This window comes from Leguminivora glycinivorella, chromosome 19, assembly GCF_023078275.1.
Source record: "Leguminivora glycinivorella isolate SPB_JAAS2020 chromosome 19, LegGlyc_1.1, whole genome shotgun sequence".
Classification (NCBI taxonomy): Eukaryota; Metazoa; Arthropoda; class Insecta; order Lepidoptera; family Tortricidae; genus Leguminivora; species Leguminivora glycinivorella.
In genome coordinates, this window is record NC_062989.1 from 3,172,229 (window position 1) to 3,192,343 (window position 20,115).

General features: G+C 37.6%; 3 protein-coding genes across 3 annotated transcripts in view; 2 read left to right on the forward strand and 1 right to left on the reverse strand.

The window, feature by feature from the left end:
* LOC125236445 (gustatory receptor for sugar taste 43a-like) overlaps nucleotides 1-10,189 on the forward strand; it is a 101,220-nt gene extending 91,031 nt beyond the window's left edge. Inside the window, exons 6-12 of the mRNA XM_048143254.1 lie at nucleotides 196-343; nucleotides 4,991-5,146; nucleotides 7,303-7,452; nucleotides 8,096-8,281; nucleotides 8,632-8,741; nucleotides 9,540-9,701; nucleotides 10,050-10,189. Coding sequence (XP_047999211.1) covers nucleotides 196-343; nucleotides 4,991-5,146; nucleotides 7,303-7,452; nucleotides 8,096-8,281; nucleotides 8,632-8,741; nucleotides 9,540-9,701; nucleotides 10,050-10,112 — 975 coding nt within the window. The 3' untranslated portion in view covers nucleotides 10,113-10,189. The remainder of the gene's footprint in view (nucleotides 1-195; nucleotides 344-4,990; nucleotides 5,147-7,302; nucleotides 7,453-8,095; nucleotides 8,282-8,631; nucleotides 8,742-9,539; nucleotides 9,702-10,049) is intronic.
* Nucleotides 10,190-12,038: 1,849 nt separating this feature from the next.
* LOC125236664 (zinc finger protein 723-like) lies at nucleotides 12,039-14,103 on the reverse strand. The gene is made up of 3 exons (XM_048143557.1): nucleotides 13,828-14,103; nucleotides 13,254-13,403; nucleotides 12,039-13,085 (listed from the first exon to the last, which is right to left on the reverse strand). The coding sequence occupies exons 1-3, from the start codon at nucleotides 13,958-13,960 to the stop codon at nucleotides 12,244-12,246; spliced, it is 1,125 nt and encodes a 374-aa protein (XP_047999514.1). The 5' UTR covers nucleotides 13,961-14,103; the 3' UTR covers nucleotides 12,039-12,243.
* A 191-nt stretch (nucleotides 14,104-14,294) lies between these two features.
* The window catches only part of LOC125236568 (aldo-keto reductase AKR2E4-like), a 32,456-nt gene continuing 26,635 nt past the window's right edge, over nucleotides 14,295-20,115 (forward strand). The window contains exons 1-3 of the mRNA XM_048143418.1: nucleotides 14,295-14,601; nucleotides 15,155-15,328; nucleotides 15,951-16,067. Coding sequence (XP_047999375.1) covers nucleotides 14,527-14,601; nucleotides 15,155-15,328; nucleotides 15,951-16,067 — 366 coding nt within the window. The 5' untranslated portion in view covers nucleotides 14,295-14,526. The remainder of the gene's footprint in view (nucleotides 14,602-15,154; nucleotides 15,329-15,950; nucleotides 16,068-20,115) is intronic.

Sequence of the window (20,115 nt, forward strand, 5' to 3'; positions counted from 1 at the left end):
ACTTTACACCATATTGTTGTGCTAATAAATCATGTGCGGATCCAGGGGGGGTATGGGGTCATGTCCCCCCTGGAGCCTAGGTTGGCCATACAAATAGACCACGTGACCCCCCTGGGGCCTGGGCACTGACAACGTGACCTCCCCCTGGGCACGAAGCTGGATCCACGCTTGTAATAAATGCTTCTTTCTTTCCAGGTGGACACCAGTATAGGAGCCCAGTATTCCCTCACCAATGAGCGCAAACTCTGCGCGATTCTGCTGGCGATACTCATCTTCTTTACCGTGCTTATTGCTGATGACTTCTGCTTTTATGTTCTGCAGGCTAAGAGGGTTAACAGAGAATGTAAGTTGCAAACCATGTAATTATTTATTTATCTTTTTTTAGTTAAAAGTTAATATTTACTCATAAAACCAGTAAATCTGTATAAAAACATAAAAATAACTTAAACTAACACAGAATAAATATATGTACATAATAACCTAACCGCAAAATTAAAATTTTGAAAAAACCCCGATCGCGATATAGTAGACCAATTTTCATGAAACATGGCTAAGAACACTCCCGATTCAGCTTTCAGACAAAAAAAAAAACGAAATTTAAATCGGTTCATTCGTTCGGGAGCTACGATGCCACAGACAGACACACACAGACAGACAGACAAACAGACAGACACGTCAAACTTATAACACCCCGTCGTTTTTGCGTCGGGGGTTAAAAAACATAAAAATAACTTAAACTACCTACTAAACTTAAACTAACACAGAATAAATATATGTACATAAAAATATTTATAAATAAAAAACAGGAGCAAGCTCGGCGCCAGATGGTAGGGTGCCCAGAAGGCTGGTAGCATTGCCGCGCGCGCATTACAATAAGCGCGAACTCTGTGCGATTTTGCTGGTTGTTATCGCTGATGACTTCTGCTTTTATGTGCTGCAAGCCAAGAAGGTTAACAAGGAATATAAGTTGTATTGTAATCTTGATCACTTATTTGAAAGGAATTGTAGGAGGTAGGGCACAGCGAATGATATTCCGCTTTGTGTGGTAGGGCACAGCCAAAGACATATGTAACTTCGTATAGACGGATACAATCTAAGAAAAAAACGTACCTCAAATCCATAGAGAAAAAGGTACGGTGGTCTAGATGGTGTTACACCTTTGGGGAACGCTCGGCTAGATGGCGCTAATATTAATATTTGACATTTTCACACATATCAAGCTAAGAATATGGGCCAAATTGGGCAAATTGTCATAACTGACGTTTCAAAGTATTAAGCTTGTGACGAGAGATGGCAGTCTATGCACTGTGATTACATATTTTACTTTGACAGTAACTCTCTATACTTGTACTTGATCCTCTTTGGGCACAGCACAGCGGATATCATCTCGCTCGAATCTAGAGCAGAGGTTGGTACTTGGTAGTTCCGTCGCTTGACAGTACGGCCACTCCCTGCTTCCCGCTGAAAGTTCTGCCCATCCGCTCTCGGTTACCTCACAGTTACGACCTGTCAAGAACGCTGGTCGCGTCGACCTGTCTTATCTCACTCATACAAGCATGGTATACGCGTTCGCCTACACGAGCTTAGACTGTGTGCGTGAGAACGCGCTTCTTTCATTTATTTTTACCCTCACTAGCTCGGGCACTCGTGTTTTGTCCTTTAATACCAGCGGGTAAAAACGCATTTTATCCACTAGTGGGTAAAGTAATTTGACCTTGAATAAAGTCAAATTAACTGCTTTAAAATTGATAAAAGTTGGTGAATCTAGTAATAAAGATGATTTATTACCACCTGTGGAACTACTGAAAGCAGTGATAAACGCATTTTTTGCGTTGTAGTTTCCTCGCTATAGTGAGGGGAAAAGTTTTGTGTTACACTCGGGTGCAAATGTATTTTACTTCTCGTGTGTTAAAATACAACTTTGCCCCCTTGTATAACAAATAACTATTATCGCCCTTGCCCGAGGTGTGCCTACACCTAGGATTTAAATTGGTTGACCGCACATTGCTAATATGCCCTCATTTTTAGGGTTCCGTAGTCAACTAGGAACCCTTATAGTTTCGCCATGTCTGTCTGTCCGTCCGTCCGTCCGTCCGTCCGTCCGTCCGTCCGTCCGCGGATAATCTCAGTAACCGTAAGCACTAGAAAGCTGAAATTTGCTACCAATGTGTATATCAATCACGCCAACAAAGTGCAAAAATAAAAAATGGAAAAAAATGTTTTATTAGGATACCCCCCCTACATGCAAAGTGGGGGCTGATATTTTTTTTCATTCCAACCCCAACGTGTGATATATTGTTGGATAGGTATTTAAAAATGAGTAAGGGTTTACTAAGATAATTTTTTGATAATATTAATGTTTTCAGAAATAATCGTTCTTAAAGGAAAAAAAAGTGCGTCCCCCCCCCCTCTAACTTTTGAACCATATGTTTAAAAAATATGAAAAAAATCACCAAAGTAGAACTTTGTAAAGACTTTCTAGGAAAATTGTTTTGAACTTGATAGGTTCAGTAGTTTTTGAGAAAAATACGAAAAACTACGGAACCCTACACTGAGCGTGGCCCGACACGCTCTTGGCCGGTTTTTATTGTTTATTGGACACAGTCATGTTTATACGAATTCCGATCGCATCTATTCATTCGTATTGTGTTCGTGTAACTTTCAACAAAACCCATTTGAGTTTAATCCATCAGTGACTAACGTCTTTAAAAAAAAAAAAAAAAAATTAAAAATTCTTATTCATTTTAAGAGTTACTTACATAACTTTAGTTGTGGATACCCCTTTTTAAGTAAACAAATACCTGTGGTAAGGGGTACCGCTCTTCCTTAAAACTAGTAGGTAAGTAATCTAAACAAGAATGATTTATTTGAATCATTGAAATTTAAACAATCTTATTGATTGCCAACAATTGCCTATATTTCGGTCAATCCTATCTCATTCGATTCGTCGAAGTTAAGGTACAGCGGGGCAAATCCCAACTGGGGGGCGAATGTAACTGATCGATTTTTTCCATGTTTTACAATGTTTTCATTATTAAATAGGGTGTCCACCGGTTATGTATGGTATGCGTGTTTAGTGGATACATGTAGAACTCAACATCATAGTGTAATAATGGAAAAAATGGATTAGTTACTATTGCCCCCCGTCGAGATTTGCCCCGCTGTACCTTACTTATTATTAAGGTGTGAAATTGGGTAAGACACACATACTATGTAGGTACTACATACATACAAACTCACGCTTATTCCCGAAACGGGTAGACAGAGCACATGAAACTAGTGATATTTCAGTACAATTCTTAGGACTTATTTACAAGAATGCAACTACAATCGAATACGAATTTACGTGTCGTGGAAATAGGCCCTTAAAATTGTGGGGATTAAAGTAAACGAAAAACGTGTTTATTATTTTACATTGTAAGGTTAGAATTTCTAGACAAAGGTACAATCGTTCATGCTCCGTGGCGAACAGTAGGCACGAAACTGTCTCTGTCGCGCCAATGAGAAAGAGCCATAGATACAACGATACAATACGATATCCCCTCGAGACGAGTGTGATGTTACTTCATAAAACAGAACTATCGTCCGTGACATCGTACATCGCATGGATCTAATTGGCCCTTAAGCGAGTTATGCATAAATAGTTCATTGTCTACATAAATACAGTCTATGGTTTCAAGATACCCGAGAAAAGTGTCGACTAGCCATTATAAATAACGATACTAACTACCACTTATTAAATTTATGGTTTCAGTAGATAAACGCTTATACAATGTAAAGAACTAATACCATAATATCTGCATACGTCAATCGTGTGTAGGTATATCATTATTTTCTTAAATGAATTGGTAGGTAATTATTAGAGATGGGCCGAATATTCGGTATTTGGCATATTCGGCAAGTTTTTAAATGTTCGTATTCGGCCGAATAATTCGGTTGTATTGCCGAATGTTTACCGAATAAATAAAGTTAATAGTTTTCTAAGGAACTATACTAAAAAGAGATAATTACCTATGCGTCAAAATATTAGGTAGGTACAATTGTTTTGTAAAAAAGTTAAAAAACTGTAGTTTAAGAGTTAAGAAGAGTTCAGAGTTGTTTTAACTAAGTTTTAGTTATCCATTAAATCATAAGTACATAGTTGTTAGTAACATATGTAACCATTATCAATCATTTAATAGTTTTAATGAACATCCGCTTTAAAAATATGTCGTAACCCAATATTCGGCCGAATGTTCGATTCGGTAAGAGTTGAACCGAATGTTCGGCCAAATATTCGTATTCGGCAAAGTCCATATTCGGCCCATCTCTAGTACTTATACACTTTGTAAAGAATTAGATGGTGTTTTATAAACATACGTTATGGATGTTTTGTTTGCGACCTTGAAGACTTTAAAATAGATTGCGTGCCACGCAAGTCATAGGTTTTTATTTGAATTGAACTTAGTTTTTGTGTAAGGTAGGTACAAAAATCTTGTAATTAAGCTCTCTTTTGTGTTATCATTTAAGAAATCCTCACGATGTTTTACTTCACCGACAAGAAAATGACAATATCAAATGCCATTTCGCATATAAGTTTCGAAAAACTCTTTGGTACGAGCTGGGGTTCGAACCCGCGACCTCCGGATCGAAATTTGCAAGCTCTTACCGCTAGGCCACCGGCGCTTCTACTTTCGTGTGGAACAAAAATTAAAAAATATTTTTCATATGTAGTACATAAAAGGGTCTCTATTGGTTCCCATAAACTCTTAATCTTAGGTCATACAAATCGAAATAAGATGTCATATACTCGTATTAAAGAAAAAATATAATATTTGTTAGCACATAGTCGGACCATGCGGATCACTCCAGACTATGTACTTTAACTGTCGAGTTTTATCCACTCAAACTTTATTTCAAATAAAGTATGCGCATATGCGCACTGACCTTATGAATTTTGATCATTATGTCAAAGAGAGGGATTCGTACATGAAATCTATTATTTTTCCAGGGGACATAGTGACGAACTACATAGCGTTCTACCTTCTGTGGTACGTGGTGATGGTGTTGGAGCTACAGTTCGCGTTCACCGCGCTGTCCGTGCGCACGCGGTTCCGCGCAGTCAACGACGCCATCGCGCTCACGGCGAGGCATGTCGCGATACCATGTAAGAGAAGAGACCATACCACCCATACCATACCATTTTGAATGTTTATACTGAGACGAATAGGGCACTTTTTTTTTTCTCTCTCTCCCTTTTTCTCTCTCTCTCCCTCTTGAAATCAAGCTAAGGTAGCTTAAATTGTCAGATGATGAGATGAGAGATGTCAGCCAACGATGCATCAGTGCGTTTTCACATTATCCGATCCGATATCGGATGTAGGATGAATTTCAAAGGCAAAAATCGAAGATGGCGGCTTAAATGACGACCGTTCTGGCCTAGCGCGTAGTAACCCTGCCTGTTAAGCCGCGGTCCCGGGTTCGAATCCCGGTAAGGGCATTTATTTGTGTGATGACTTGATGAGTCCTCCTCATGCGTGATGAGACTCATCCTTACAAAGTAATTTGTCCTGATAACTTGATTTAAGAGTTATAAGTTATAACATTTAAAATCATTCAGTCGTCGTAGTAGGGTGCGTATCGATCGATATAACTTTTTTTGATATATTTTTAGTCGTTATAACTTGATATAATTATTGAATCATATAACAACAAATAATATACTGACAAATTGTATAATTGTTATTTAATATAATGATATTTTTTTCGAATAACATTTATTATAACATACTTTGAATATAATGCTTATTTCCGATGATAAATAAATTGTATAACACAAATTCTTTCTAAAGCACAGTTAGAATTGCACAATAAATTAGATCCATCATTTACCAGAAAAGTAGATTAGGTTAGAACTGTGACCCTTACACACCTAACTGTGTAGGTACCTATCTCTATATCATTCGGATAGTAGCCGATGACCGTGGTTTAGATAACTGTCGCAATTTAAACACTAATTTAGTATGATACTCCTAGTTTCATACTTTGTAACGATTACGGTATTTATAGTAATGCACGTGCGATGGTCACGTGCAGTAGTCACATTTTTGTATGTCAGTATGGCATTAGCCTTATTACAGTTATTATGCAGTAAACAGCAAATGAAAGAGGCACTTTGCATGAAAAGTAAACAAAATAATCCATTTAAATTGCTCTTGTCTACATCTTTGTTTCAATATAATATAAAAGAAGAAACTAACTGACTGACATATCAAGGCACAGCCGAAACCGCTGGTCCTAGAGATTCCAAATTTGGGACGTAAGTAAGTTCCTTATAAGGTGTAGAGGAGCACTATTGTCCCAGATTTGTAAGTTCACATTTTTGACACATTTGTTTTGAAGTATGTTGCGATGTGGCTAAGACGTATCGCTTGCCAAATCTAACGATTAATTTTGAATTGGTTGAATCGATTAGGCCCTATGTACAAGGAGGTAAAACAAATATACGATTTCTATCAACTTAGTGAAATGTCATTTGAATCGAAATGACAGACTGCCACAGCACTAGTTTAAAAATAAAAATGAATGATAAATGACATAATAAGTAAATCATGCCGGCGTATCATGCTTCCAATTTTATCACTTGTCCACGTGGATAAGACAACTGTCACACTCACACTGACGTACTTGCCAAAGCGTGACGGATGCTTTATCCACGTGGATAAGTGATAAAATTGGAATCATAATACGCCGGCTGGGTGATAAATTAATATCGTAAAATACTTACTAAAGAAGATCCGCAAAAATGTAACATGTGTTAGATTGTGTTTAAAGTAAGCGAAATATTGTTTTTAAGTACTTGATTTTTTAAATATTATTACAGGATTTTATTTGAAATTTCATTAGGTTACGCGAATTTACGTTTTGTGGTCGCTGTAATGTGTCAAAAAGAGGTTCTTACAAATCTGGGACAAAGGATAATTCAAAATTCACCTCAGGGGGTGAAATGGGGGTCCAAAGTTTGTATGGGAAAACAAGATTAGATTAGTACGCGGGCGAAGCCGCGGGAGAAAGCTAGTAGTACATACACTCACAAAAAAGGAAACAAAAGTGAACTATCTTTCATGATTTTCCTACTTAAGTACCTGTCTTCTCTCGAACGAACGCAACTTGCTCTGTAGAATAAATACGAAAAATCGATAGAGAGAGGATACAATGGGATTTGCAACATGTCTTCGCTCCACACACAGTCCTGCAGAGTTACCACTACTTTCTAAAATGTTAAATAGGGACAGCACTTAACTGTATTTCTTTGTTTTTCAGTGGAAAAGCTGGAGCAGCCAACAGCCATTAACATGTTTGCGATTCGTGTTGCTCCGGCCGAACCGCGCCGTTCAGCCAGCAACGTCAGCTTACTGGTCGACTCACTGCCTGGCGTGCCGTCTGACCACCCTGTCATCATTAGGAAGAACGGTGCGTTGGATTATTTTATTTATTCATTTAGAGTCCAATTGTTCCACTGCTGGTCATGTGCTCTTTCTTTATTTCCTTTTAGGGCCAGTTGCATCAACCACATTTGACAGACACATCATGGTCACGCAGCAGACGTCTATGGAACTTCCCATACAATAAAATTTTACGAACGCTTTAACGAAGACAGACGGTTTGGTGCAACCGGCCTTTAATCTCCTAAATTATCAACATATATGTGGTCCTAAAATAGAACCCTGTGGTACGCCTATTTAATCGAACAAAAAAAGGATAGTTCCCTCCACCGAGATTTACTTTTTCGATTGTCTGATAATAATAAGAGTTTAATTAGTTCATAGCAATATCTGATACTAAGTAATTGGTAGAGTTTTTAAATTAGTTTGGCGAATAACGTAATCGAACGCATTTGACAGGTCAGGGAGTCACAGAAAATATTTTGAAATCTTATCACTTCTTCCGTGCGTTAGAGACATTTTAATTGAGACCACACCTTCAGCGTTAAGAGCCACAAGGTAATCTAAACTGCTAATTTGCTTTAGATGCTTTAAACTACTTTCTTCCTTGTATGAGTACCGATGTTCAGAAACAGAAAGTACCCTATTTATGCACAGTATTTTTTTTCCAGTGAACGGCGAGCCCCGCCTAATCGTTCCACCTTGCGAGGCCATCCGACGGCTAGCAGCTCTCCACGGATCTTTATGTGAAGTAGTGCAGCGGATTGATAGGAGCTATGGACTTCCTCTCATAGTTATATTGCTTTCGACCCTGCTGCATCTTATTGTCACACCGTACTTCCTTATCATGGAAATCAGTAAGCAATAGGAGTATAATCTATAACTAGGGCTGGTGTTTGTGTCACGCGGACCGACCGCGCGGAGTGATCAGCACTGGACTAATATGCGGTCCGCGTCATACTAAAGCCAGTCCGCGTCATACTAAGTAGGTATCATACTTTTAAGTCCAACCTGGCTTCTATCTTCAGTTCGAAATGGATTCTTTCCCAATTTTGAAGACTTGATCGAAAGCCTAACATTGAACCGCTTATGATCCGATGGAAACGAAAAGTTCTATCCCTATTGAACGAATGTGGAAGAGTGTTAATGTTGTATGTATAGTATACTCGTACATAATCGTATAAAATTCTTACATTACTTCTTCCAGTTGTATCCACGAATCGAATCCACTTCTTGGTGCTCCAGTTTTTGTGGTGCGCCACACACATGCTGCGAATGTTCGTCGTCGTCGAGCCTTGCCACTACACCATTACTGAGGTAGGAAGCTTTCTATGTATAACTCTGTGACATACGAGTAGAAGCCTATGGCTCATTGATGATGCCACCCACCAGGTCCTATAGGCAATCAGATACACAGGCACGTGATTAAATAAAAATTGTAAAGTTGCTTAATGAAAATCGTCGTCAATGAGGAGGCACACTGACATTTTATCCCGCCAGGCGGCGCCTGTGCAAGTGCCTAGGCATGTCACTGTCATTCACATGTGAGAGAGAGAAAACAAATATCATCTTCTCGCTCTCACGTATGACATTCTTTACCTGTGCAATGGACTAATAGGGTGGTGCCATCTGTCATAACCTTTGAGTGTGCCTCCTCATTTGCTATGTGTTATCCTACCGACTGCGCCAGATATTACTAATATTTTAATCCATACTAATATTATAAATGAGAAAGTGTGTGTGTGTCTGTTTGTTTGTCCGTCTTTCACGGCAAAACGGAGCGACGAATTGATGTGATTTTTTAAGTGGAGATAGTTGAAGATATGGAGAGAGACATAGGCTACTTTTTGTTTCTTTCTAATACCCCACTTCTCTAAAATGGGGGGTGGAATTTTGTATGGAGCATTCCGCAATTTTCGCATTTAACGCGAACGAAGCCGCGGGCAAAGGCTAGTATTTAATATTTCCGCTCAAACGAAACTACTACTTTGTTATCGTCATCACTTTAAATGCGTTAATGTAATCCTTATTATGTATTGATTGAAAAAAGTTGCATGATTGTACTATTGACCTGCGGTTTGGACCTTAGTAAAATCTAGTTTTATTTTATTCCAGGGAAAAAGAACTGAGCAGCTAGTCTGCCAGCTGATGACGTACGCGCCGTCAGGCGGCGCACTTCCATCACGCCTGGAGCTGTTCTCTCGGCAGCTAATGCTGCGGTCTGTCACCTATTCTCCCCTGGGGATGGCTACGCTGGATCGACCGCTGGTGGCTTCTGTATGAATCTTCTACACATTTCTTCCTTCTTTTGGAAAATTCGTCTTTCAAGGAGTGAAATCCAATAGTTTAGGTTTAGTTTATTTTTGTTAGGTACCTATTTCAGCTGCTTCTCTTTGGAAATGGTGGTTAAATAGTCAAATAGAAAAGTGACTATACAACCACCAACTCACCGAGGTAGTTAAGCTAGAAAATCGTTCTTTCTTGAGTTACCCTATTACGCGCTATTACATGGTACCGTAGAAGTACCGAAATCAAGGACACGTAATACAGATATTAGACCGCATATCTATGCACAATCTTGTGTGGTCGTTTTGTTTAAGTATATGTGTTTTTTGTGTGTTACAGGTAATCGGCGCAGTTACAACGTATTTGGTCATTTTAATACAGTTCCAAAGATACGACAGTTAAAATTAACTAAGATATATCAGATATACTAAATATGTAGGTAAAGACATCGCATCGTAGCTGTGTGAGAAGCAACAAGCAACACAGGGCAGATTTTTAAAACTAAAAACTTTGAATGAAAAATTAGAATTATATCTAATCATTAATTACTTCGTTTCTGAATCGAGTATTTCATTCCATTGGCTATTGCGGACGCTATATTATCAGGGCACATAGACAAGCCACTTGTCAATAGTACAATACTTCATACGTCTATACTGTAAATGTTAACGATTACCAAATTGTCTTCGCGTCTTGTAGATATGTAGTTCATGGATTGGATACTTTAGACAGGTAATCTTGTTAACTTGTTAATCAACCGAAAATTTGTAAAAATCGTAGGTACATATTGTATATTTTATTACAATCATGTACCTAAATACCTAATATCAATCCATATAAAACTCAACAAATGTAGTACTACAATATAAACAAATATAACTGTATATAAATATCTGTAATATTAAATAATCATCGTACACTCAAGTGCAAAAATATGTATCGAAAAAATCGTCTCATAAATATGGTACTACGCTCTTATTACACCGGACTAAGGTGCTATGGGACACATTTTTGAGTAAGATGTGTACACCCATATTTTTACACTTGACTGTACATATAAACTAAGAAGCTGTAGAAGTATGTAGGACGTAGGTACAGCCTCAGATAATACATATAAGTATATGTATAGTAGTGTACATAAAAAGCTGATTTATAACAGAAAGTAGTACCTACCTGGCTATGTTAATCTAGTCATAAAATACTAAATAAATTATTATGCGTTAATGTTCCTATATTTACAGTCATTATTTCCAAATATAAATTACGAGTAGCTAAGAAAGACAACATCTAGCCTAGCCGAAATGACAATCGTTCATGCTCCGTGGCGAATGAAACTCAACTGGCCCCTTTGCACGAAGAAGAATGAAGAGCGGTAGACAGAGATAATAATAATACGCACAATGTAGATGAAGTCTAGCCGACGCGAGCACTCATGCCTGATGACGAGTTTCCTAAATGACTCGAAGCATAACACTGATTTAAACTTTCACGATTATTACACATCATTATTTTTAAAATCGGGACTTAATCGCGTATAACTACATATTAAACTGACCTCCAACGTTTCAAGGACGGCGTTGTCCCCGTGAGTCTTCTCCGAGACCACGGGGACAACGCCGTCCTTGAAACGTTGGAGGTCAGTTTAATATGTAGTTATACGCGATTAAGTCCCGATTTTAAAAATAATGACTCGAAGCATGTCGCAACAATCGCGATAAAATAACGTGAATATAACCGTTTATGTAAAGAGTTGATCATGTCTCACGAGTTTCATCTCTGTATACGCAATGGAGCGTGAACGATTGTGACTGCGACTAGACATAATTTTATACTAGCTTAGCGTCAACCTAGTTACGCAATGAAGTGGCCGTTGTTTTTGCATTATTATTAGATAAAAGGTATATGTAAGTATTCATAAAATGTAAATATCAAAAACACATTGAAATACAGAGGTTTTAATGAAATAGAGTTGTATGTTATTATAATACACACCCATCTAAAATGTGCAGTGCAGTCCATTACGTTAAGTTTTATTAAGAAGTTATTCTTCACTTACTTGTGTCGCTTGTGTGAGCGAGACGGAAATTACAATTCAATAGCAGTGACAGAGATTCACATGAGCACATTCATACTAATATTATAAATGGGAAAGTGTGTGTGTCTGTTTGTCCGTCTTTCACGGCAAAACGGAGCGACGAATTGACGTGATTTTTTAAGTGGAGATAGTTGAAGAAATGGAGAACGACACAGGCTACTTTTTGTCTCTTTCTAACACCCCCTCCCCCCCACTTCTCTAAAATGGGGTGTGGAAGTTTGTATGGAGCATTTCGCAATTTTCGAATTTAACGCGAGCGAAGCCGCGGGCAAAAACTAGTACCTAATAAATAAATAAAATGAAAATAAGTATTTTTAATAAATATTTATATATTACATCTTAAACCTGATGTTTAATACTTCTTAACTATTTTAAAAACGGTGGCTCCACCGTATTTTTAGGACTCTTAGTCTAAATGTTTACTCAACTTATGTTTCACTAAAGTAGTTTTTTCAGAGTACCGCCTGTTACATAATCGCACGAAAATCGTTTCTCACCTCGATGTATTAGTTTATGCCTATTTAAAACACCCATTCGCGAATAGTTTTTGCCACATATGTCACATTTATACAGATCTGCCTTATTGTGAATTTTTTTATGATCTTTAACATATGCCGCCCTAGAAAATGACTTTTCACATACATCACATGAATATTTATTTTCAGAATGTATTGCCATATGGACCTTTAATTGATTTATAATCCTGAACTTTCTATCACATACTTCGCATGAGAATTCTTTTATATCTGTATGTGTTTTTTCATGCGCCTTTAAATTTGCCAATTGCGTAAATACTTTATTACACATTTTACACGAATATGGCTTGTCTCCAGTGTGAATTAACTTATGTTTATTTAAACCGCTTGAATTTATAAATCTTTTATTACATGTATCACAAGCATAAGGTTTGTCTCCTGTGTGGATTCGTTTATGACGTTGCAGATGACCAATTTTTTTGAACTGTTTGTTGCATACTTCACACACGTGGGGTTTGTCTTCGCTGTGGATAAGTTCATGTCGTTTCAAGGAAGCCATTTGTGTAAATTTCTTTTCGCATTGTTTACAGGAGTATGGCTTGTCTCCCGTGTGTATTCGTTGATGAGTCTTTAAATTACTTGACAGTGTGAAGTCTTTGTTACAAATATTGCAGGTATAAGGTTTTTTAATTTGTGATTTATTTTGTGCTTGTGGCGACATCTGTGTGTTTGGTTGCTCATGGTCTGTTAACAAGGACGGGGCGATTGGCTGCTCGGCACTTGGTATGTCTCTGTTCAATGGTGCTGAAAATAAAATGCATAATTATTATAATTGGAATTTCTATTTTAGAATAAAGATTTTAGAAACTATCAGTGTAATAAATTAAATAGTTTTACAGGCAGGCTGCCTTTCATTTGGGTTTGCACTATTCTAAATTGGCCCCGTCCATCCGGTGCATGCCTATAACTCACCGGGAGTAAGTGATTGAGAACCAGACTCTTCATTCATCAGCTCTGTCTTTATGTCAGCCTCCGACAGGTTTGATGGCTGGTCACTTTTAATCTTTGTGTTTTCCTGAATGGGCTCTCCTTTTACAAATACTGCTTCTATATGAGGTTTTACTGAAAAGAAGAAGTTACTGAAATATGTCTGAATTAGTGGTTAACAGAAATTAATGGTATTTTAAGTTAAACTATTTGGGTAATTATAACTAAATTATGGTTGAGCGAGGGCGCACCAGCAACACCTCTAAAATCTCAGGCATTCATAGGCTACGAAAACTACCATCAGACCAGTTCTTTGTATGTTAGCCACCAACATAGTATTAAAAAAAATGCTTTTGTGAATGTCACAGAACTTGAAAGCTATCAAGTAGTTAATACTAAAGAAGTAGTTAATACTAAAGCAATTAATACTGAAGAACTTACCTTAGATTTAAATTGTCCGGCATGTAGACCGTGATTATAGGTAAAAAAAAAACTAGACCATGTAACTGCGTCGAAATATTGGAAGAAAAGAGTAATAATGGTTTATTCAAACACTTACCTTGTTCCTTATCTCCCAGCTGTAGCTGTGCAACCTCACTCTTCACCTCATCGTAACCAAATAGTCGAGTTCGAGTTTGTTCGTCGATATCCCATTCAGGTTCTTTCTTCACTTTTACTGTATCTTGTGTCATCTTAAATATCTTTCTTTTATACCGGAGTGTATATTTACGCAGACTTACTACACTTTGCTGAGCCTCTATGACGGTTGTGTAATTGTATTACATGTTTTTATTATTTAAATTGATTTTAAATAATGAATACGCAAATACGACGCGAAATCAATCATATTTTTGTTTTGACATTTGAAAGTTTGTGACAGTTACATTTTTTTTATTTGACGTGTAGTGTTGTTCTTTGAGACAAGTTGACAGATTACCGGTTTTTCAACATCATCACTCGGCGTTTTTATATTTGACTTAAATATTAATTTTGACATGTGATAAAACATGAAAAACGAAATTTCAAAGTTTTCCCGTTTCCACAACAAAACTTTCCATCAATTTCCTCAAAAAGATTAGATAAACTAGTTTCAAGTGGAGCAACTTACTTGTTTTTTATACGTAGTTCAATCGTTACTGTATTTTATTTGTTGCGGGCAATAAAAACGAATCTGTATCATATTAATAACCTTGTTAATGATAACGCAGGATTGCTTCAATTAATTCAGTTGTACTAATTAAGTCAGTCAATTTACACCATGGTTGTGGAAGTGCCTAAAATCCAATTAGGAAATGGACAGACTATGCCTATTGTCGGACTAGGCACTTACGCGGTAAGTTAAGTTTTAAATTATTTAATTTCTTGTAGTTTAATGAAATATTTTTCCTTTAAAAAAACGTGCAATATTGTGCTATTAATAAAATTTAATTTAAAACCGATTTCCTTATACTTATACTTTGTAATGTAGATATTTTATAGTTTTCCATAGGAGAAGAAAACCTAACTTATTTATTATTCAGAAGTTTAATAGTTGGGGACATAACCTTCATTACTAAATTAATCTTATTTGTTCCTTCAATTCAAATTGTACTAGTTTTAACAGTCACTGCTCCATAATAATTCGGCAATCCTTTTTTTGGGGAAATCAAACGAAAAATACCTACACCTTATTGCAAACGGTATCTATAATAAGCTTAATTATTTTAGCCTATTCTGGCTTCTTATTGCTGTATAATGGCTGTGTTCAAGATTTGTATAACTTACGATGTCATATTTTATTGTTTGTACCCCTTACCACAGGTATTTGTTTACTTAAAAAGGGGTATCCACATCTAAAATTATGTAAGTAATTCTTAAAATGAATAAAGGTTTTTTTTTTAATTCAGCGTAAAGCGGAACCAGGCCAGTACCGGCAAGCGGTAGAGTGGGCTATAGAGGCTGGTTACCGGCACATAGACACAGCTTCCTGCTACAACAATGAGGAGGAGGTCGGAGAAGGGATAGCTAACGCAATAAGCAAAGGGCTTGTCACTCGGCAGGAGCTGCTTGTCACAACTAAGGTTAGTGACAGTCAAAGAGTACTAATAGGAGGTGCAAGCCCACATTACTTGCTCTCAGAGTTTAGCATCCTCCTAGGCACCTAGTCTTTCAAGGCTCTGGGCAGATAAACAGAGATATGGGTGACATAATTATAACCAAAACATCTGCGAAGAAAGGTTATCATTGAGCAGTAAATATGCCTTTCAAAGATAGTATACACCAGAAAATTTCGACCCCTCTGCCCTAACAGAATAAACACTCCTTATTCATTTATTCATAAATGTTTAAGTTGACAAGCTAAATAAAGATATTGTTTTTCCTTTAACATACGTTGGAAAGGGAACAAACCATTATTAGCGGCTTGTTAACTTTAGTATGAGGGGCACAATTCAAAAAGATGATGATGATAATGATGATGTGATCCTGTATGACATGTATCCCTCACTAGGGAGATAGGGCTCTTAGAAGAATCTTCCACTTTTCACGATCCTGGGCGATTGCTTCCAGATCCTTTCAGCCTCCTTCTCCACTGACCGCCTCCACGTGGTACAAGGGCGTCCCGACCGTCTACTGCCAGGTTATTGCCAACAGAGACCCTGCTGTTACAAGTTATGTAGTAATATCTTCTTTTCTTTTTAACAGTTGTGGAATGACTGCCACGCGGAAGCTGATGTTATCCCGGCTCTGGAGAAGTCCCTAGCGAGGCTGAAACTGGACTATGTCGACCTGTATCTAGTGCATTGGCCTGTCTCCGTTACTGTAAGTTGCCCTTAATGTTTTATTTAAAATTCCTTTTTTTATTCCTTTTTAACCCCCGCCGCAAAAACGACGGGGTGTTATAAGTTTGACGTGTCTGTCTGTCTGTGTGTGTGTCTGTCTGTGGCATCGTAGCTCCCGAACGGATGAACCGATTTAGATTTAGTTTTTTTTGTTTGAAAGCTGAGTTAGTCGGGAGTGTTCTTAGCCATGTTTTATAAGAATCTGTCCACTATGTCGCGGTAGGGGGTTTTTTCAAAATTTTAATTTTGTGGTTAGACTGGTTAGGTTAGCGATGTGCGAGTTGTCATTAAATATTTTTCAGTCACTGTTCGGCGAAGTAAAACAGCGTGTGGAAACCGGATTAATCACAATAACGCCTAGTTACCCTTCGGGTTGGAAGGTCAGATGGCAGTCGCTTTCGTAAAACTTAAATAGGTATTTAAAAATGAATAAGGGTTTACTAAGAGAAAAATACGGAAAACTACGGAACCCTACACTGAGCGTGGCCCGACACGCGCTTGGCCGGTTTTTTCACGATTGAAAAGGAGTTTCTTGTTATTTTATTGTTTATTAACAAAAGCAAGTTTCCATAATCTCTTATCATATAAAGTCTGACTTTAGCTATCAGTACTACAGAAGTTTATTACAGAACTTTAGTTCTTTAAATCTTCTTGCCCTGCTTAATAAGCAAGTAGATATGCATATCGCTGATGAGTTCCTTATTTGGAACAGTTTCGAACTTTATGTCCAGTCTGCACTTTTCGAAAGGCCACACGTTAGGGAAGTCGTGCGCTGGTATCGATATGTTGGCTAGCTCCCAATAGCGCTGGAAAAAAAGAGAAATATCATTTATTTTGTATCTTAAAGTAGGGGGAGATTAGAGCGATCTTCTGGGCGAGCTTACTCCATCGTAGGCCACGTCTTTTTTTTTTATACTACGTCGGTGGCAAACAAGCATACGGCCCGCCTGATGTAAAGCGGTCACCGTAACCTATGGACGCCTGCAACTCAAACAGTGTCACAAGCGCGTTGCCACCTTATTATTAGAAACTTGTACACTCCCTTTTGCTGTGTTAAGTACACAGCAAAAAGGAATGTACAAGTTCTAAGGAGGGTTCGGGTTGCCAACGACTCAAAGGACAATAGACGGAACAAGTTAGTTCCGTAAGTCCTCCCGTCATCAGCACACCGTACCCTCGTTGAGCTCTGGCAGCCTTACTCACCGGCAGGAACACAACACTATGAGTAGGGTCTAGTGCTATTTGGCTGCGGTCTTCTGTCTTTGCATTTGGTTAGTCTGTGGCCAAGAGTAAGCCCATTTATAATTTAAAAAAAAGTACCCCAGTCAACTGCACTGCATTCCTTTAAAGATGTTCAAGTCTATTTCTTTAATGAGTGGAAATAGCTGGAGTAACTTGTGAAACTTACAGGCGGTACGGGGCACACCAAACCGGTTGCAAGCAGAGCTCCGCCGATATATTTATCCTTCTTCATAATGTTACACAATTTTCCCTCGAACTCTACGAAGCTACGTTTGTACTCGTTGTGTAGGTATTCGTAGAACACGAAACTGAGCTGTAACATTACGAAATTTATATGGCAGTGGTTTAAACTTTCTCGATTATTAAATAAATAAATAATATTTGGAGGACACCTAGCCCCAAACTGAGCAAAGTTTGTTCTATGACTCAACAATGTAAACAAACGTCCATCGAAAGAAACATGAAGAAATGCATTATTATAAATTGATATGTTATTGAATTTCTTGTAATTTGACTTATATTTGTGTAATTTGACGATCCGCTACAGGAGATAATATTTTAACATTAATTAGATATTGTTTAAACGTTTATGTTTAGAACTAGGTATTATGAAATTATTTATATTATTGTATTTGACGATCGTACCTAATATGAATTCTTGTAGATATGACATGCAATTTAAATTATACTATAGTATTATGAAATAAATCAATCTAATCTAATCATCCATGACTCAGAAATCACACAAATAAATGCCCTTACCGGGATTCGAACCCAGGATAACTTTTAAATCGACTTACACGTTACGGCTTATGCCATGAGGTTTTCAATGGCTGGTGTAACTAGTAGTAGGTATTTATTTATTTATTTATTTATTTGAAAACATATTTCAATGACATTACAGATAAATCTAATGCGTCATGAAACTTAAATTAAAAAAAAAAACGTTAAATAAGAAAATGAAAAAAAAAAAACCAACAAAGGTTTACAACTAAACAGTTGATTTGAGCAATGACGTAACAGCGTGGCTCCGTTGCGTCGTTTGCCCCGGTGTAGGATTCGGCAGGTTGCCCCGGAACCGCCGAAAAACCACACCTTTATAATTTGATATAATTACCGATACATTATTCCCCCAAGGCTGCTGGATAGTCCCCACCAAGTTCAAGTAGTAGTTCCCGCGACGCACGTACCGCCTCACGTTGGCTTTCGCACCGGTGATGTACTTCTCATTGTAGTAACTAACATCAACGCGTTCAAATACTACTTCCAAATTCTTTAACAATTAGAAAAATTAAATTAATTGATTCCTAACAGAAACGTCCACCATGGGTTATGACGGGCTGAAACCCCGGCTCGTGCCAATTACTTTTTCGGAATCTAAATACTTATGTGCGAAATGTCATTTGATATTTGCCACCTTACGGTGAAGGAAAACATCGTGAGGAAACCGGACTAATCCCAGTAAGGCCTAGTCACCATTCGTAAAACGAGTGTCTACTAAAAAACATGGGATTAGTTGTCAAAGCGGACCCCAGGCTCTCATGAGCCGTGGCGAATGCCGGGACAACGCAAGGAGCATGATGATACGAGGTGAAACAATGCCTCATAACGAGCTTGAGCCTGAGCCTTTTTGCTGACACACAAACATTGTCGATATTTTATTTTCTGTTATTATTCGTTTCGAATTGCTGATCGAACGAAAACGTACTTTTACACATTCCACATTAGAAAAAAGTATTCTTCGTGTTATCTAAGAAGGAAAAGGTATTCTTCGTGGAAAACTTATAAAGTAGCGATTTTCTACGAGGAAAATAAATTCCCATTTCATAACCGGGTTAAGTACATATATAGAAAGAAAAAAAACTTTTTAGAATACGAATTATTAGGTACAATAACGGTTTTCTACTACAAAAATAAAATTCTCAATTCATATCCGGGTTGTCTATGAAGAATTATTTTTCCTAATAGATAACAAGTTATTATCAAACTTGGTTTTCTACAAGGAACAAGGAAATTTTTCGTCCCTAATTTATGTTAATTTGTTCCCATTAAGGGACTTTTATTTATATAATTAATTAGTATTTATTTCAATGTTTATTAGGAAATACTTACCCAAGCATGATGAACACTAATCATGAACAAAACTGCCAGAAATGCGTTCTTAGACATTGTGATTTTTAGAATTAGGTTCTCAAAAATTCGTGTCTGTTCCTCTAGACTTCAATCAACTCTTTTACTACATTAAATTTGGCGTATGTAAACGAATAAAAATGTTTCTAGTAGTAAGTATATGACTTGTATATACTCTTAATGTCAATATAATTGTTAAATTATTTTAATTCGCACAGGTACCGCAGATACGTACAGTTATTAATGAAATACATATTCAGATACTTATCAGTAATATGTAAGCTACGTATCATAGGTGAGTGGCATTAGTGCCCTGCCTGTAACGGCCCAGCCACGACATTGGTCTAAGCGCGACAGCGGCGAGCGGCAGCCATACGTGCGAATGAAAAGTCCCATCGCTGCTCACCGCTAGGCTTGTGCCGTTTCGTTCGTTAATCGGAGCGCTCCGATCTCGTTCAATCGCTCCCATGAACTAGTTCGCTCTTTTAGGTCTTTTGCTCATTTAGTTCAGCCAGACCAGCGATCACTGCGGTCGGAAAGATCAGAACGAATGGGACCGAATAGTGTCAAAATTATACGAATAGTCCACAGACAATAACAATTCCGGGCCGAAAGGTTGTAAGTAACCGAAGCTTAATATGAAAACTTGACGTTTT

What these genes read in the sequence shown, in the direction of transcription:
- LOC125236664 (XM_048143557.1), bottom strand. Translation starts at nt 13,960, where the DNA reads ATGACACAAGATACAGTAAAAGTGAAGAAAGAACCTGAATGGGATATC. An exon ending in GCTGGGAGATAAGGAACAAG is followed by an intron (nt 13,404 to 13,827) that starts GTAAGTGTTTGA and finishes TCTTCTTTTCAG; the next exon opens with TAAAACCTCATATAGAAGCA. An exon ending in TTCTCAATCACTTACTCCCG is followed by an intron (nt 13,086 to 13,253) that starts GTGAGTTATAGG and finishes TTTTATTTTCAG; the next exon opens with CACCATTGAACAGAGACATA.